We start from the raw sequence: 13,896 nt of genomic DNA on the forward strand, positions 1-13,896 counted from the left end.
CTCAAAAAAGTTTCCGCACCAGTCGCCGTCGCATCATCAATTGTGACGGCGTAATAAGGCCTGTGTAGTTCCTATTCGGTAAATATGAAGTTCATTATACTCTGAGGGGGGCTTGAGGCTCAGCATACCAAGTTTCAGCATATTTCATTGAACCAATGTTGCCAAAACACGAAACGCATGCTTTGAAATCCACAACGTCACTCGTGGAGATTTTGGTGCAAAATTTAAAAATGAAATGTTGACCTTGATTTTCTCCTCTATTAATAAACCTATAATGGTGAACTTAGCAACAATATAGCTTTGAGAGTATAATTTATCAGTCTAAACTGATTTATTGTTTCACTTTAATCTCCCTTTAATAAGCAGTGCCATCATCGCTCTCTCTCTAACAGCCGTCGTCCAGCTGACCAGCGAACCATGTCAGTCTGCTCCTTCGTGGACAACGCAGCCTGACTTCCGTAGGACCGGCAAGGTGCATCGTCCGTAGCAACCTCTGAAGCGTCTACAATGGCACCGCCGTTAAACCGCAAGCGGCGTTCCAACGAGACCGCGCAGTCGGCCCCGAAACGCCGCCGGTCTGGCAACAACCCGCCATCGCCCGGGGCACGCGTAAATGTGGCTGTCAGGGTGCGCCCGCTCAGCGATCGCGAGGCCGAGACGGCCAGCATCGTCCGCGTGGTGGACGACAGGTGCCTTGTGTTCGACCCAAAGGCCGAAGCCGAGCCTTTCTACTTCCAAGGGCAGCGGGCGTGCGGGGGCCTGGTCAAGCCAAACAAGGACCAGACGTTTATGTTTGATCAGGTGAGAGAAGTTGCAACCTCTTCCATGCAGCTGTTATCCTGAATTCTCACCAAAGATGGGCAGATTTTGTTATATTGTGGGGCTCTCTTGACTCTGAGTCTTGTATTCCTCCACACAACGAACTCGCTCCTTTCAGTGCCCGTCGGCACGTATGCTTATTAGCCCCGAGAACAAACACTGGCATCGCTGCAGGCGCGCCAGTGTGACATCACGACAAGGCGGCGCCTGCTCTGCCGCCGAAGATTTCCTTTTCCTGCGCCAGTCGTGTGCCCACTCTTTCGCAAGACGATGGCGATTGCTCCTCAATTCCGCAATGTACATCTCTCGCGGTAAAAGGTGTAAGCGTTCATTACTACGAAAGATAACTAAGCCCTTTCGAACGTTGGATAATGATGCTTGGAATGGGCAAACCACTGTATAAAGGGGAGCTTTATTGTGAAAGGGGAAAGGGGAACAAACCATTTGTTTTCACCGCGTATTCCATGTAATCGGTGCAAAGAAAACATTTCTGCTAAATGGTTCGAACTTTGTAGCAACTTTTCATCTCGGTGATTTGACAGAATTGCACTTGCTGCTACAGGAGACTTAGCTATTCCTGTCTGTCAAAAAGATCGCCTACGATGTTTGAACTGTAGAGAAGCATTGGAATGCTCTAATGGGTCGTCATCTCGAGTGCCTCCTAGTGGGTCGCCCTCTTCGCCTCTTCTCGGAGAGCACGCCCCTCGTGCTCGTGCTCGTGAGAGTCTGCGCTCTGTCGTTGTGCATCGTCGCCATCAATCCCGCCGTCATTAAACGCCTTAACAGAACGATTAAACAAAGTAATAATACCAGTCGCGTAGGGTTTTAAAAAATACGGAGGTATTGGTACTTCGAGCAAGTTCAGATATTTTTTCTCGGCAGTCATCAGTGATTCTGCAGTCACATCGTATTTATTATACATACTGCAGACCCTTAGGTCCAAGCAGGTTGGCAGTTTCAATATGACATGTATAATACAGAAAGTGACATAAAATTGTTTGCCATTGGCGTAAGTTTTTTTATATTACAATAAATTGCGTGAACAGTTGTTCCGATGTTCACTGCGGTAGTGTACAGGTTAAGTTGCTCGGCTGCTGACCCAAAGGTCGTGGGTTCTATCCGGGTTGTAGTGGTCACATTTTCGGTGGCAGCATAATGCCACAGGCCCATGTACTGTGCGATGTTAGTGCATGTTAAAGACCACCAGATGGTCGAAATTTCCGAAGCCCTCCACTACGAGGTGCCTCATAATTGTAGTGTGGTTATGGCATGTATAATGCCAGTTAATAAAAAAGTATTCGTTCCGATCTATCACTGCTTCGCAGATGGTAATTTTTCCTTCGTGTGGAACACTAGTACACTAGCATTCGTTCGCAAAACAAATGCCAGACAGTTGAAATGAGGATACTGAACTGTTTCGAAGATGCATTCAACGACGTGGCCCGCGCAAAAAACGTCAGTCGCCTCAATGAGGTATGGACTTATCTCACACACCTTGTTGATGCTGCTCAGGTGTAATGAACTGAAAAAAAAAATGTATCCAAACTGCAGTAGAGGTCTGACAGCAGAGCTCTTAAGATGCTGCACGAAGACATGAAGGTTTAGCAATTAACGTCAGTTTGTGTTTGTATTAAATGGAAGTACTAAAACTGATGTGAGAAACGTGAAACTGAGCCACAAAGTGAAAGAGTAGACCAGAAAAACTGGCCCTACAGCTGAGGCGGTGCTCTCGAGCACTTTCGAGATACTATTTTGCGAGACACGGCATTGCACGGGCTCTTGAGACTGTGTGCGGATAGCAGGCTTGGCACAGTGCTAGTGAGAGTGTCTGCAGATACGTGGATGCGGCCGATGCAGAATAAAACTTGCGGAGGTGATCGCATCTCCTAAAGGAATTGCCCGAAGACAACACAACCTAATAAAGTAAATACGGTGTTTTATGTGTCAAACCCCATGATATGATTGAGGCACAAGCATTGTGATCTCGCAGAATTCCTTCACGTACACTTCTATCTAAGTAACTGAATATTCCTGTATATCGCCCCATTGGAAAGTGGCTGCCGTGACTGGGAATCGAACCCGCATCCTCGAGCTTGGCAACATCGCACAACAACGCAACCTGGTCCCCACTTTTAGAGTGTGTACGGTGGGGCGGGAGGACGGTTGACGATAGTATACCTAAATAAATAGTTTGCTTCTTTACCCGAAACAACATCGCTGCTGCTATTGTCATTCAGCTGAAGTTTGAGACAAGCAAAAAGTGAACACAAGAACTCTCACAGCGTACGAGGAGAGCGCGTTATCTTCATGCATTGTGGCGGGTGTCAAACGAGTCTGTGCCGTGATGTCATAGAGGTCTCCCGCTAGGTGGCGCCTCCCGAAATTTTCGGGGCTAATACTGTTGAACCCAGATATACTGAATCTGAAGGGGATTACAAGTGTTCTGTTTGTAAGGAACTCAACATATGAAATATTTTATGTATCGAAAATATATTCAAGGGGATTTTACAACTGTTCGATATACACAATTCGTTATATGTGGGTTTGATAAGAGCGGGTTCGACTGCACACCAGAGCACGACAAAGCACATCGACAAAGCCCGTGACTGGGCAAGAAAAGGAGAAAGCATAGTTGACAAGCAGAGCTCATCCTTAACACACACAAAAAAATGTATTTTTTTGAGCTCTAAATAACTTGATCTCGTGCTTCTTGATTTGTCGCCAGTGTGGTTTGAAGCGGGACACAAGAGGGTGATGTGAATGCAAGATTGTGGGTTGTTTGCAACTCTGCTTCATCTCCCATTTCTGCCATGTCAGTGACAACCTAGAACCTCAGATAACCAGTTTTGAGGCTAACTATGATGAAGTTTGGTGTTGACTAAATTTGTTACTAGCTATAGCGGTACAGCGCACGATACAATGGTACACCACTATGTAGCAGCCGTTACGTTCCCAGGTCCTATGTTTTCCCGGCTGCTAACTTGTTGGTATTGGTATTTTTCATGTATAAGTATTTGCGTTCCTTCAAATAAACTCTGTTGATAGTTTGCACTCGTCTGTTGCAAGTGTTACCTTCTAGTCCTCGCGTTTTTTGCGCAGCAATTATTTCATTCAGTACGAGAACTTGTCATCCACTCCCGACATAGCTCTCATAGGATCCAATACATTGGGAACCTCACATGCCTTAGCATTGAACATTAATTTCCAAAAATGACGTATGTTTGTAAGAGGCCCAACACAGTCCATGTACGGCACATGCAATGCTAAAGCTAATTCCTTTCTTTTGCTGCCCTACACCATACTTAATGCTGTATGTTAAGATTTCCTGTGTAAAGCTCCCTTTGTGCGCCTTAACATTGAACGCTAAGTCATGAAGATGACGTACATGCATAACAAGCCCACTACCATCTACATACAGTGCATGCAAAGTAGAGAGCACGCAATGTTTACGCTAATTCCTTGTGTTTGCTACACTTAAATTCATTATCTTTGTTCTGTCACAGGTGTTTGACGAAAATAAGGACAATGATTATGTCTTTGAGCACACAACCAAGGAAATGCTCTCGACGCTTCTTGAAGGGTGCAACTGCTCTGGTAAGTGTTGATTGCTGAATGGCCCTTTTTGGTATCATTGATATCTTTATCTACGCTGGCTTTTTATCTAGGCTGTATCCAGGCAATTTAGCTGCAGCTGCACTTTGCCCCAAAAAGTAAATTAATCAGTGCAGGCAATGGAAAGCATGAAAACGAAAATAGGAATAGGCAGGTCTAACAAAATTTGAGATGGAAAATTTCCGATTATTTGTTCCCACAGCAATTTGTACACCAACGTGCCAGCAGTGTCCTCGCATTTAGGCCTGGTAAAACCATTAACGTGTTGCCACATGCTCTTCTTTTTCTATTTTCATGTAACCGACCCTTTACATGTGTAACCACTGCCTTTTGCGCGCCGTGCCGGAAGTTGAACATTCCCGATTATTTTAGATTGTTCTGATGAGCTTGAGCGTGCAACGCGATCATAGTTTATTCCGGAAGTAACGCGGCCATTAACGATAAGGCTGAGATCTTCGATGCCATATGTAAAATGCGGACGTGCCGATCAGATTACAGACGATTGTGCTCAAGGCTATCGTTGCACGGGGTGTGTCACATCTTTTCTTTCTGGGCACAAGTTCGCCCAGTAGAGTGTTCCATCCTTGCCTGCTGGAGTTGTGCGCGCTTCACCGTCACAACCACGTGACGGTATGCCCAGGGTTGTGACACTTGGGGTTGCTTGCAGTGTTCGCGTACGGCGCGACCGGTGCCGGAAAGACTTTCACGATGCTGGGCTCCGAGGAGTGTCCCGGAGTGGTCTCTCTGACGGCCAGCGAGCTGTACAGACGCGTGGACAAGCTCCGGTCTGAGGGACAGTCGTGCGACGTGGCGGTCGCCTACCTGGAAGTCTACAACGAGGTCGTGCGCGACCTGCTGTGCCCCAACGGACCGTCGCTGGTCGTCCGTGACGACCCGAACAAGGGCATCGCCATCTCCAACCTCTCCATACACAAGGTCAACCTTTGTCCCGATACCTCGCCAGTATGCCTGTGCGTGCCTGCCAACTCTGAAGTTGAATTGACTGGCGCAAATACTTGGACAGGGACGAAGAACACAGGACGTGGGCTAGCACACACTCTCAAACGTAAATTTTATCCTTCCAAGAACTCTGCTTCACAGCCCTCAAGCATGCATGCAAGACCAAGGAAAATAAAATGACATGTCATTTTATTTTCCTGGGTCTTGTACACATGCTTGAACGTTGTGAAGCAGAGCTCTGTGAAGAATAAAATTTAGTTGCAAGTGTGGGCTTGTCTGCATGTTCTTCATCCCTCTCTAAGTATTTGCGCCAGTCAATTGAACTTCAGCTATGTACCAACTAGCCTGGCAGCAGACGTTGCTAAGCTACCTGCCAAGTCTCCAGGTTTGCCCTGGAGACTTCGAAATTTTGAGCAATCCTCCGTTCCAATTTTACGGGCATGGCCGTAAGTCTCTTGAAAAGCAGCCCTAACCCCATTGCGATAGAAAATCGGGAAGGACTGCGGTTCTAAAATTTTCTGGCCTTGTTCTATCGCGTGCGAAACGCTTAAGTCAGTTTCACCACAGTACACTGATGTCATGTGGAAAAGCATACTAAAATTGGCAAGTGGCTGTACTAGCTGTCAACTCGTGGTTCACAGCACATTATGCTTCATGCACATGCTTGTAATTGTTAGTACTACAAGGGGTGTTCAAATGAAAAGGCACGAAACGACACTGTGGGTATAAGTGAAGACTTTATTCAAAGTATACACTATGTGCTAAATCACAACGATCTCAGTGATGAACGAACCGAAGGACTGTTTCCATAATTCCTGTGGCCTTGACGAGACCCACTCCTTCACAGCGTCCTTGAGTTTGTCGTTCGAGTTGAAGCACTTCCCTTTCAGACACTGTTTTTCAGGGGACCAGACACTTGGAAACCGCAGGCGATGAATGGTGGCCGGTTTAAGGCCTTCCGCTGTCAGAAATCAGATAATGCGTCGCTACTCCTTAATCGACAAACTGTGCGATGTGAACATCATCCTGTCCTCACATGCACTGCTGCGTCAATTGGATGGCGCTCTTTATAAGAATAAGCCTCTGCTCTCTCCTGCGCATGCGGGCGCCCCCGCATGCTCCAATCCACAGCAGACTCCACTTACATCCTTGGATGTCTCGCTACGTTCTCTCATGGCGGTATAGGCATCTATGTTAATGGCCATGTTGCGACGTTTCGTACCTTTTCATTTCAACACCCCTTGTACTAGTATGATTTCCGATATTAAAAAAAAATCACTGGCAGTTGTTCAGAGCTGTCTATGGTGTTGCTGCAGCCCTGAGAAACGTTAAGAACTTGCACCAGTTCTCATTTTTCGCGTCCCTCCATTGGCCCCGCTTTACAAATCTTCCGAATTTCCATCTCGCTAGGTTAGCAGGTATGTCTGTGAGTGGCGCAAAGTTACAGGAGCATGTGCTGCTGTCGCACTTTGCAGAAGTTGCGGAGTACTGCTTGTAAAGAATTTTGCGAGTTAAGTTTTTAATGTGAGGTAGACGGGAGCAGTCTGGAACTGAAAAGCTAGGAAGTGACGCGCCCACAGGTGGAGTACAGCGATGCATCGTCCCAAGCACAGTCTGTTGTTAGCGACATTAATCGGGATGACACTGTTAATGCGACTGATGAAGCCAGTGTCATGGACCCGTGCAAAGATATGGGAGTCATCTGTTTGGTGCAAGATTTTGGCAGCAATAAGTTCTGTAAAGAATTTGAGGGGACCACGTGACCTGTACCTTCGATTTTAAGTGTATCAGCCGCTGCTTAGTACGTCGCGTCGCTGGAATGGTTTGTCTGTGGCAAAGCTGCATATGATGAGCCCTTGTCTACTTCGGATAGTCTGGAAGCCGTAAATTGCTGGGTTGGCATCGAAGAAGCCAGGCTATTGTAATGAATGGCTGATTGGGCGAGTTGGTGATTCATGATACTCGAAATATGAGCACATAACTACACAGGCACACAAGAAGACAAAGGCAAGCACATACTACCAACTGAAACCATTGGATTACTTTCCAATGAACTTTCAGCAGGTAGTATGCACTTGTGCTTGTCATCTTGTGTCGCTGTGTAGTTGTGCACTTGTGTTTTAGATTTAACGATTATTTTGAATCGAGGGCAGGTTAGCCAACAAAACGACTGAAATTTGTTAATTAGCTCGTCTATGACGAACAGATCTTGCGTGAACATGACATGCGAGTTCGGCTGTACATTAATAGTTGTAGTGTGCTACGAGAGTGGTGTCACCATAGTCGCATGGACAGTATTAGACAGTAGCTGTACCATACTAGAATAACACAGGTTTGAGTTTGTAAGAACATTGCTGTCATGCAAAGAGAACTTCACAGCTGTGTGGCTAGTGCAGCCCCCTGTATGTGATCGATGGAAGTAAAATTTACGAAGTGAGCAAAAAATAAATAAATTTCAGCGAAAGCCAAAAAATTCAGGAGCCCTTCCCCTATTAGGAAAATGGGGGCAAGCGACGCTTTGCGTCTGCGTGCATGTTTTTCTTCTTCCTATTGCATTGCGCAATGCTCCCTCCTTTTTCCTTCCTCCATGTCGAGAATTGGACCTTCATTCACGTGCTTTGCAGTGCAACACTTCTGTTGCTACAGGCAACAATGGTTAGGCATTCGTAACCAGGCAACAAAAAAGTGGCAGCGTGAAATGACCAGTCTCTTCGTTAAAAGATCAGATTTCCATATCAGAAACTGCTGATAGCAGACAAGCCCAGGATTGAGAGAACATCAGTTATTAGATAGCGCACATTCAGATATGCATGTGACCAGCATACCTTTGAGGGCCCTATTTTGGTACACTCGCCAGTGCCAGTTCTCTTTGCACACGACACCGCCGTCACTGACAGCTGTAGCTCATAACAAGCTTGACTTGAAGGCTGTGATTGAAATGGTTGTGATTGAAATGGTTGTGATTGAAGTACAAGTTGTGCAACGGACAGGAAAGCTCATTCAGTGCATTAGCTGCAACATTGTGCATTAATGAATGCAGGTGAAGGAGTCTGGTGCACTGTTTGAGTTGCTTCTGAAAGGCAACAGGAACAGGACTCAGCACGCCACTGATGCCAACTCAGAGTCGTCGCGGTCCCATGCAATCTTCCAGGTAAGGGCGAGACACTGTTGCGCGTGCGTTGGAGCTATGCAAAATATTTCTGCCCCCGCCAGAACCAGGCTCTTTTTGAGCACTTAAATGGCGCTTGTGGCAGTGCACATAGCTTCGTTGCCGTGCCATCTCAGCGCAATTAGTGCAGTGACAGTTTGGAACGAGTTGAGAATGTTATGGGATTGATGTGTGGAGGGGAGATTCTAATGCATAGGTGTCTGTAGCATAGAGTACAGTCGAGCCAGACTATATCGAACCCGTTTATATCAAATTATCCCGTATATCGAACAATTTCTAAACACGGTAAATTTACATTGAGAATACATAGCAAAAGTTACTGTTACATCGAACGAAAATAGCAACGACAACCGATATATCAAACTCCATGTGCCTCAAAAGTGCCCCAGCAAGTTGGCTTTCCCTCGCGGTGGCGGGGAAAACTGCCGGCGCAACCCTAGAAAAAGTGGTTTAGACCCGGTTGTGCACGGGCGAACACCCCCCTGCAAGAAATGATCCTGGCCCGCTCGCAGCAATTACAGCCAATCAGAGGCCGTCGTGCTTTCTCCGAGGCGCGGAGGCGGTAGAAGTGAGCGCCATTTTTTTTCTTTATGCTTGTGTGCCTGCTGCTGCCCGTTTTTCGAGTCCTCATTCAGCGTGGTCCGTGCTGGTGGTGTTCCCTGTTGGTGCTCTGTGAACTTTATTGGCGCGCTATCGTCATGGCTTGTGCAAAGAGGCAGAATTTGCCGTTCGCCGCGAAACTCGAAATTATAAATCGGGTCGAGCGCGGTGAAAAGTCCGACGTCGCCGCCGCGTACAAAATTCCAAGGAGCACCTTGAGTACTATCCTGAAGAACAAGGCAGACATCAGGGCCAAGTCGGACAAAAGGCCAGGTGCCCGTGGCGCCCGACGTGTGCGCACTGCTGTGTACGAAGATGTTGAAGCGGCCGTTTACAAATGGTTTGTGGACGTTCGGTCGCGAAACATCCCGGTGTCCGGCCCTATGATCGAGCTATTACCGTCAGCTATTACCGTAAATTGACGATGGCCCATTGCCTACATCCTCCGAAGTGATTAGTGCACTTGCGTTGGTCCGGCGCTATTGCGTAAATGTGGAAGGTTGCGGCCTCAGCTGCTCCGACTCGTTGGACAACGTGGAGGCGTGCGTGCTGTCGCAGGCAGCGAAGTCGTTGACACAGAAGAAAATCCAGGACTATTTTGTTCCAAAGTAGGGCACGCAAGTATGCCACCATATTAATAAAGTACTTTTCTTAATGTTATGTGCCTTTGTGTCAAAATCCTATAGCGAGCCTATATCGAATTATGCCATATATCGAACTAATAAACGTTTTTTGGCGAGTTCGATATACCCGGGTTCGACTGTAATAACATTACTCTAGATGGAAATGTGGTGCTAGTGTCTATGGGAGCTGCAACGCATGGCACTTACCCGCGGATAGGCCGCAGGTAGGTTAAATGGCATCCGAGCGAGTAGTGGCGCTGTGTTCGCATGGTTTAGAGTTAGCGCGGTGGCGCCGCCTGCGGGAGAAGTTAGGCCGGCGCATAGAAAACAGCAATGAGCCTTTTTTTGGGTTTGGCAGCGTGCGTGGATGGACGTCTCCCGCGGTGGGTTCGTGGGGGACGATACTGTGGCTTGTTTCCCCGCGGGCCTCTCGTGGCGAGTCGGGCATCGGCGACACTGCACTCGCGGTGCATTGTATGTCTTATGTTGTCCTGTGTGTGTTATGTTTTCTGGGTATTCACCAGCATTGTGTAAGGTTACTTAGCAAGGGACTAGTTGTGTATCAGATTCGGCAGGCGAGCTCACCGCATGTGAAAGAGGTTAATAAACATGCACGTAGTTATTCTCGATGGCGTCTATTGTCTCAGTGTGTTCCGAGAGCGGCGATATCTTGAAACCCCACAGCGGGTCACTTTGGTAACACGGTGTTACTCCTCTTTTGCCCGCTTTCAGGTTTACGTCACGCAGACTGAGAACGTGACGAGCACGAGCAAAGGTATCCGCGTCTCCAAGATGAGCTTTGTCGACCTCGCGGGCTCAGAGCGTGCGGCTGCGGTGAGCAGAAACATCAAGGACCGGATGCGCGAGGGCACCAAGATCAACCTCTCCCTCCTGGCCCTGGGCAACTGCATTGATGCCCTCTCGAAGGGTGGGGTAAGTCTTAGTCTGTTGAAACCGCCGTCGTTTCTCTTTCGTTCATTCATAACGAGGGTCTCATCCCGGCTGACTTACCGTATTTACTAGATTGTAACGCGAGGGGTGACTTTTCATTGCGTCCAAGAAGAAAAAAATTGATAATACGTTGGAATGGAATGGAAACAACTTTATTGAAAGTCCGGCGATGTTTAATAACCCGGGCTCAGGTCTCCCATGAGGGGACTTCAAGGCTTTGCCTCAACGCCACCTCGCGGGCCCGCTGGACTGCCCATTCTTGTCTTGAAGTTGGAGCTGTGCAGTGCGGCTGCCCACTTCGACGCGAGAGCATCCGGAGCTACTGCCATCTGAGCTGCTGTGACAGGGCACTCCCATAACATGTGTGAGAGCGTCGCTGTAGTTGCCTGACATAATTTACAAGTAGCATCCGGGTACTGGGCAGGGAAAATGTGCCGCAGTCGCACCGGACTGGGGAAGGTGTGTCCTGCAGTTGTCGCCAGACGACTGCCTGGTGTCGTTTTAGCTTGGGGTGAGGTGGGGGCAATATCCGCTTGCCTAACTGGTAGTGCTTGGTGATGTCATTGTACCTGACCAAGCGTTCTCGCGTGTTTTGAAGCAGGAGGTCTGAACTCGACGGGGCGGCATCCGACTGTGCGCGGCGGGTCATTTCTCGCGCATAGCGGTGTGCCACCTCGTTCGAATTATAGGGGGGCCCTCGTCGGTGGGGATGGTGACGTGTGCTGGGAACCATAGGATAGCGGTGCTATTGAACTGCTGTCGACCAGCCTTCCTTAGGATCTGGAGAGCTTCTGGGGAAATGCGCCCCCGCGCGTAGTTACGGACTGCGGTTTGCGAGTCGCTAAGAACAGCTTCGCAGATGGGGTCGGTAAGTGCAAGCACAATCGCAACCTCTTCCGCTGTGTCTGGATATTTCGTGCTGACACTACACGCGTGCGTAAGCCGGGAGTTAACATCTACGACTACCGCCGTGAACCGGTGTTTGTTTCCATATTCTGCCACGTCCACGAATCGCGCAGTTTTCTCCCCACCGAAGGAGCGCAGCACTGTCTTTGCACGAGCCTGGCGTCGGCCCCCGTTATGTTCGGGGTGCATATTTCGATGACGGTCAGAAACGATCCATTCCACACGACATCGGCGACACGCTAATAGTTGATAATACGTTGGTATTCAGTTGTAATGCGAGGGTCGACTTTAGTTAGGAAAAATCTGGGGGAAAAACTCGTGTTACATTCGAGTACACACAGTAATGCCTTCAGGTAGTATGCTAGTGCTTATTGGTCAGCTGCCAACTCGTAAAAAGCTCGCATATTACGCTACGTCAGTTCGCAAGAAAGTCTTCCACACTCGCCGTCATGGCTATGAGTGGCAAAGGCTAACACTGCCAGGTTTACATGCACAGAAGTATCCAATAAAGTAGACGGGAGGACAGCCGCTGCTGTAGCGCAATCTGCCTCTTTCATTTTCTGAGAGGCAGATTGCTGCCTCTTTCACGGGAGCAAAGCGAGAATGACTGAAGCCGACCGAGCGCACGCGCGTATATATACACATGAAATGGGGGAGGGAGATGAGAGAGTGGGTTACAGGCTCCTCCCCCGCGGCTGCTGCAGCGTGGGGGAGGAGAGTAGAGAAGGTGGCCGAACACCTGCGTAAAAGAGTGTGGGAGAGAGAGTAGGCGCTTGCACAGTGGAGCACCGGCACCACTCCCACCGCCGGACACAGCCCCGAGCAAAAGCTGCTTCGCATCTAAAAAAAAAACTACGTATATTCCCGCTTACTGGATTACTAACTAGACCTGTCTCACGGATAGCTGATACGACCCTATTTTCAGGTGAGCATTGATTGCAGAATACCGAATGCTGCACTGTATATATAGATTGGATAACATTTGCCTACACTGAATATATACTCCTTTCAGAGACGCGCATTAAAAGTGGATGTACTATTCAATTTAATGACCATTCCGACCAGTGCACTTACGGAGTTTTCTCTTCGCTTGACATACCATAGCAATGTGAGAGTTATTCCATGTTATTGCGAACTTACTTGCCTTTCTGCATTTTGTTGCTTGCTATCATCATCCGGCCGAATGTAAACAGTAACGGCTGTCCCGATGCTTGTTGGCGGAAATGGATGTGCCCGACTTGTTGAACGAGCGGTGCTGCAATTTTCGAACTTCTGGGTTCTCAACTAGCTCATGGATTCAAAAATATGTTGCATATCACTACCTGAAACTTGCGTTGTTGTGAAATTGCTTTTTAAAATGTTTGCTCTCAAGACGTGGCAAATGCATTGAACTCTATGGACCTTCGCCGGGGATGCCAGATTTCCTTGCTGCCGCGAGAATTTCACTGGTGCAGTAAAGTTTTATGGCACAAAACCTTATCGCGGTACGCAGGGTACGCACTAAGCAGTAGGCATGGGGCGAACCACTGTGGCTTAAGCGGTCAGCGAATGCATTGGGCTCTATGGGACTCGGTCGGGGATTCATCGCAACTGCGTTTTAACCGTTAGTACGTTTAAAGCGGGTACATATTAATGAGGTTTGACTGTACAGTAGAACCTCAGTGATATGATCGTGGCTTATACGAATTTTGGGGTGATAAGAATTTTTCGGTGGTCCCTGCAATGTAATGGAGTTCGGTTGTTGCAAATAGATTTTCACCCCGGGACACTTGATACGAACATACGTTACCGTGCAGGTACAAACAAATGCTGCTCATGCTACGGTGGTAAACACTGCAATCGCACGTTGGCGCGGGAACCTGAGCGCGGGCATGTGGTCCTGACCACCAGTTTGTCAGAATGTGCCATCAATGGCACGTCGTATCCTCCAAGATTGGCTCGAGACAACGTCGTTGTACTGAGTTCACACTTGCCTGCCACGTCGATGCAAGCCATGTCCTTGCAATCAGATGTACTATGAAAGGTTGACGAGGACAGGAGGAAGCGGATGGTCTTGGCAAAGGAGCTAGACCTCGCATCAACATGCACGATTGTTGGGGACGCGCACACCTGCTAAATCTCAGATTTGCACGCGAGACTCCCGAATTTTGAGGAAACCTCCCGATTGTGCGGGCACAGCCGTAAGTCTCCCAAAAAACATCCGCAATACAGTTGAACCCACTTATAACGATTACATTTGTGCGAATAGCAAAATTT

The 13,896-nt window shown here is 48.1% G+C and overlaps 1 protein-coding gene across 1 annotated transcript in view; it reads left to right on the forward strand.

Moving 5' to 3' along the window:
• Positions 1 to 397: 397 nt before the first annotated feature.
• The window catches only part of LOC119403236 (uncharacterized), a 63,174-nt gene continuing 49,675 nt past the window's right edge, over positions 398 to 13,896 (forward strand). Inside the window, exons 1-5 of the mRNA XM_037670182.2 lie at positions 398 to 801; positions 4,323 to 4,413; positions 5,099 to 5,367; positions 8,432 to 8,542; positions 10,516 to 10,716. Coding sequence (XP_037526110.1) covers positions 508 to 801; positions 4,323 to 4,413; positions 5,099 to 5,367; positions 8,432 to 8,542; positions 10,516 to 10,716 — 966 coding nt within the window. The 5' untranslated portion in view covers positions 398 to 507. The remainder of the gene's footprint in view (positions 802 to 4,322; positions 4,414 to 5,098; positions 5,368 to 8,431; positions 8,543 to 10,515; positions 10,717 to 13,896) is intronic.

This window comes from Rhipicephalus sanguineus, chromosome 8 (genome assembly GCF_013339695.2).
Source record: "Rhipicephalus sanguineus isolate Rsan-2018 chromosome 8, BIME_Rsan_1.4, whole genome shotgun sequence".
Lineage (NCBI taxonomy): Eukaryota > Metazoa > Arthropoda > Arachnida > Ixodida > Ixodidae > Rhipicephalus > Rhipicephalus sanguineus.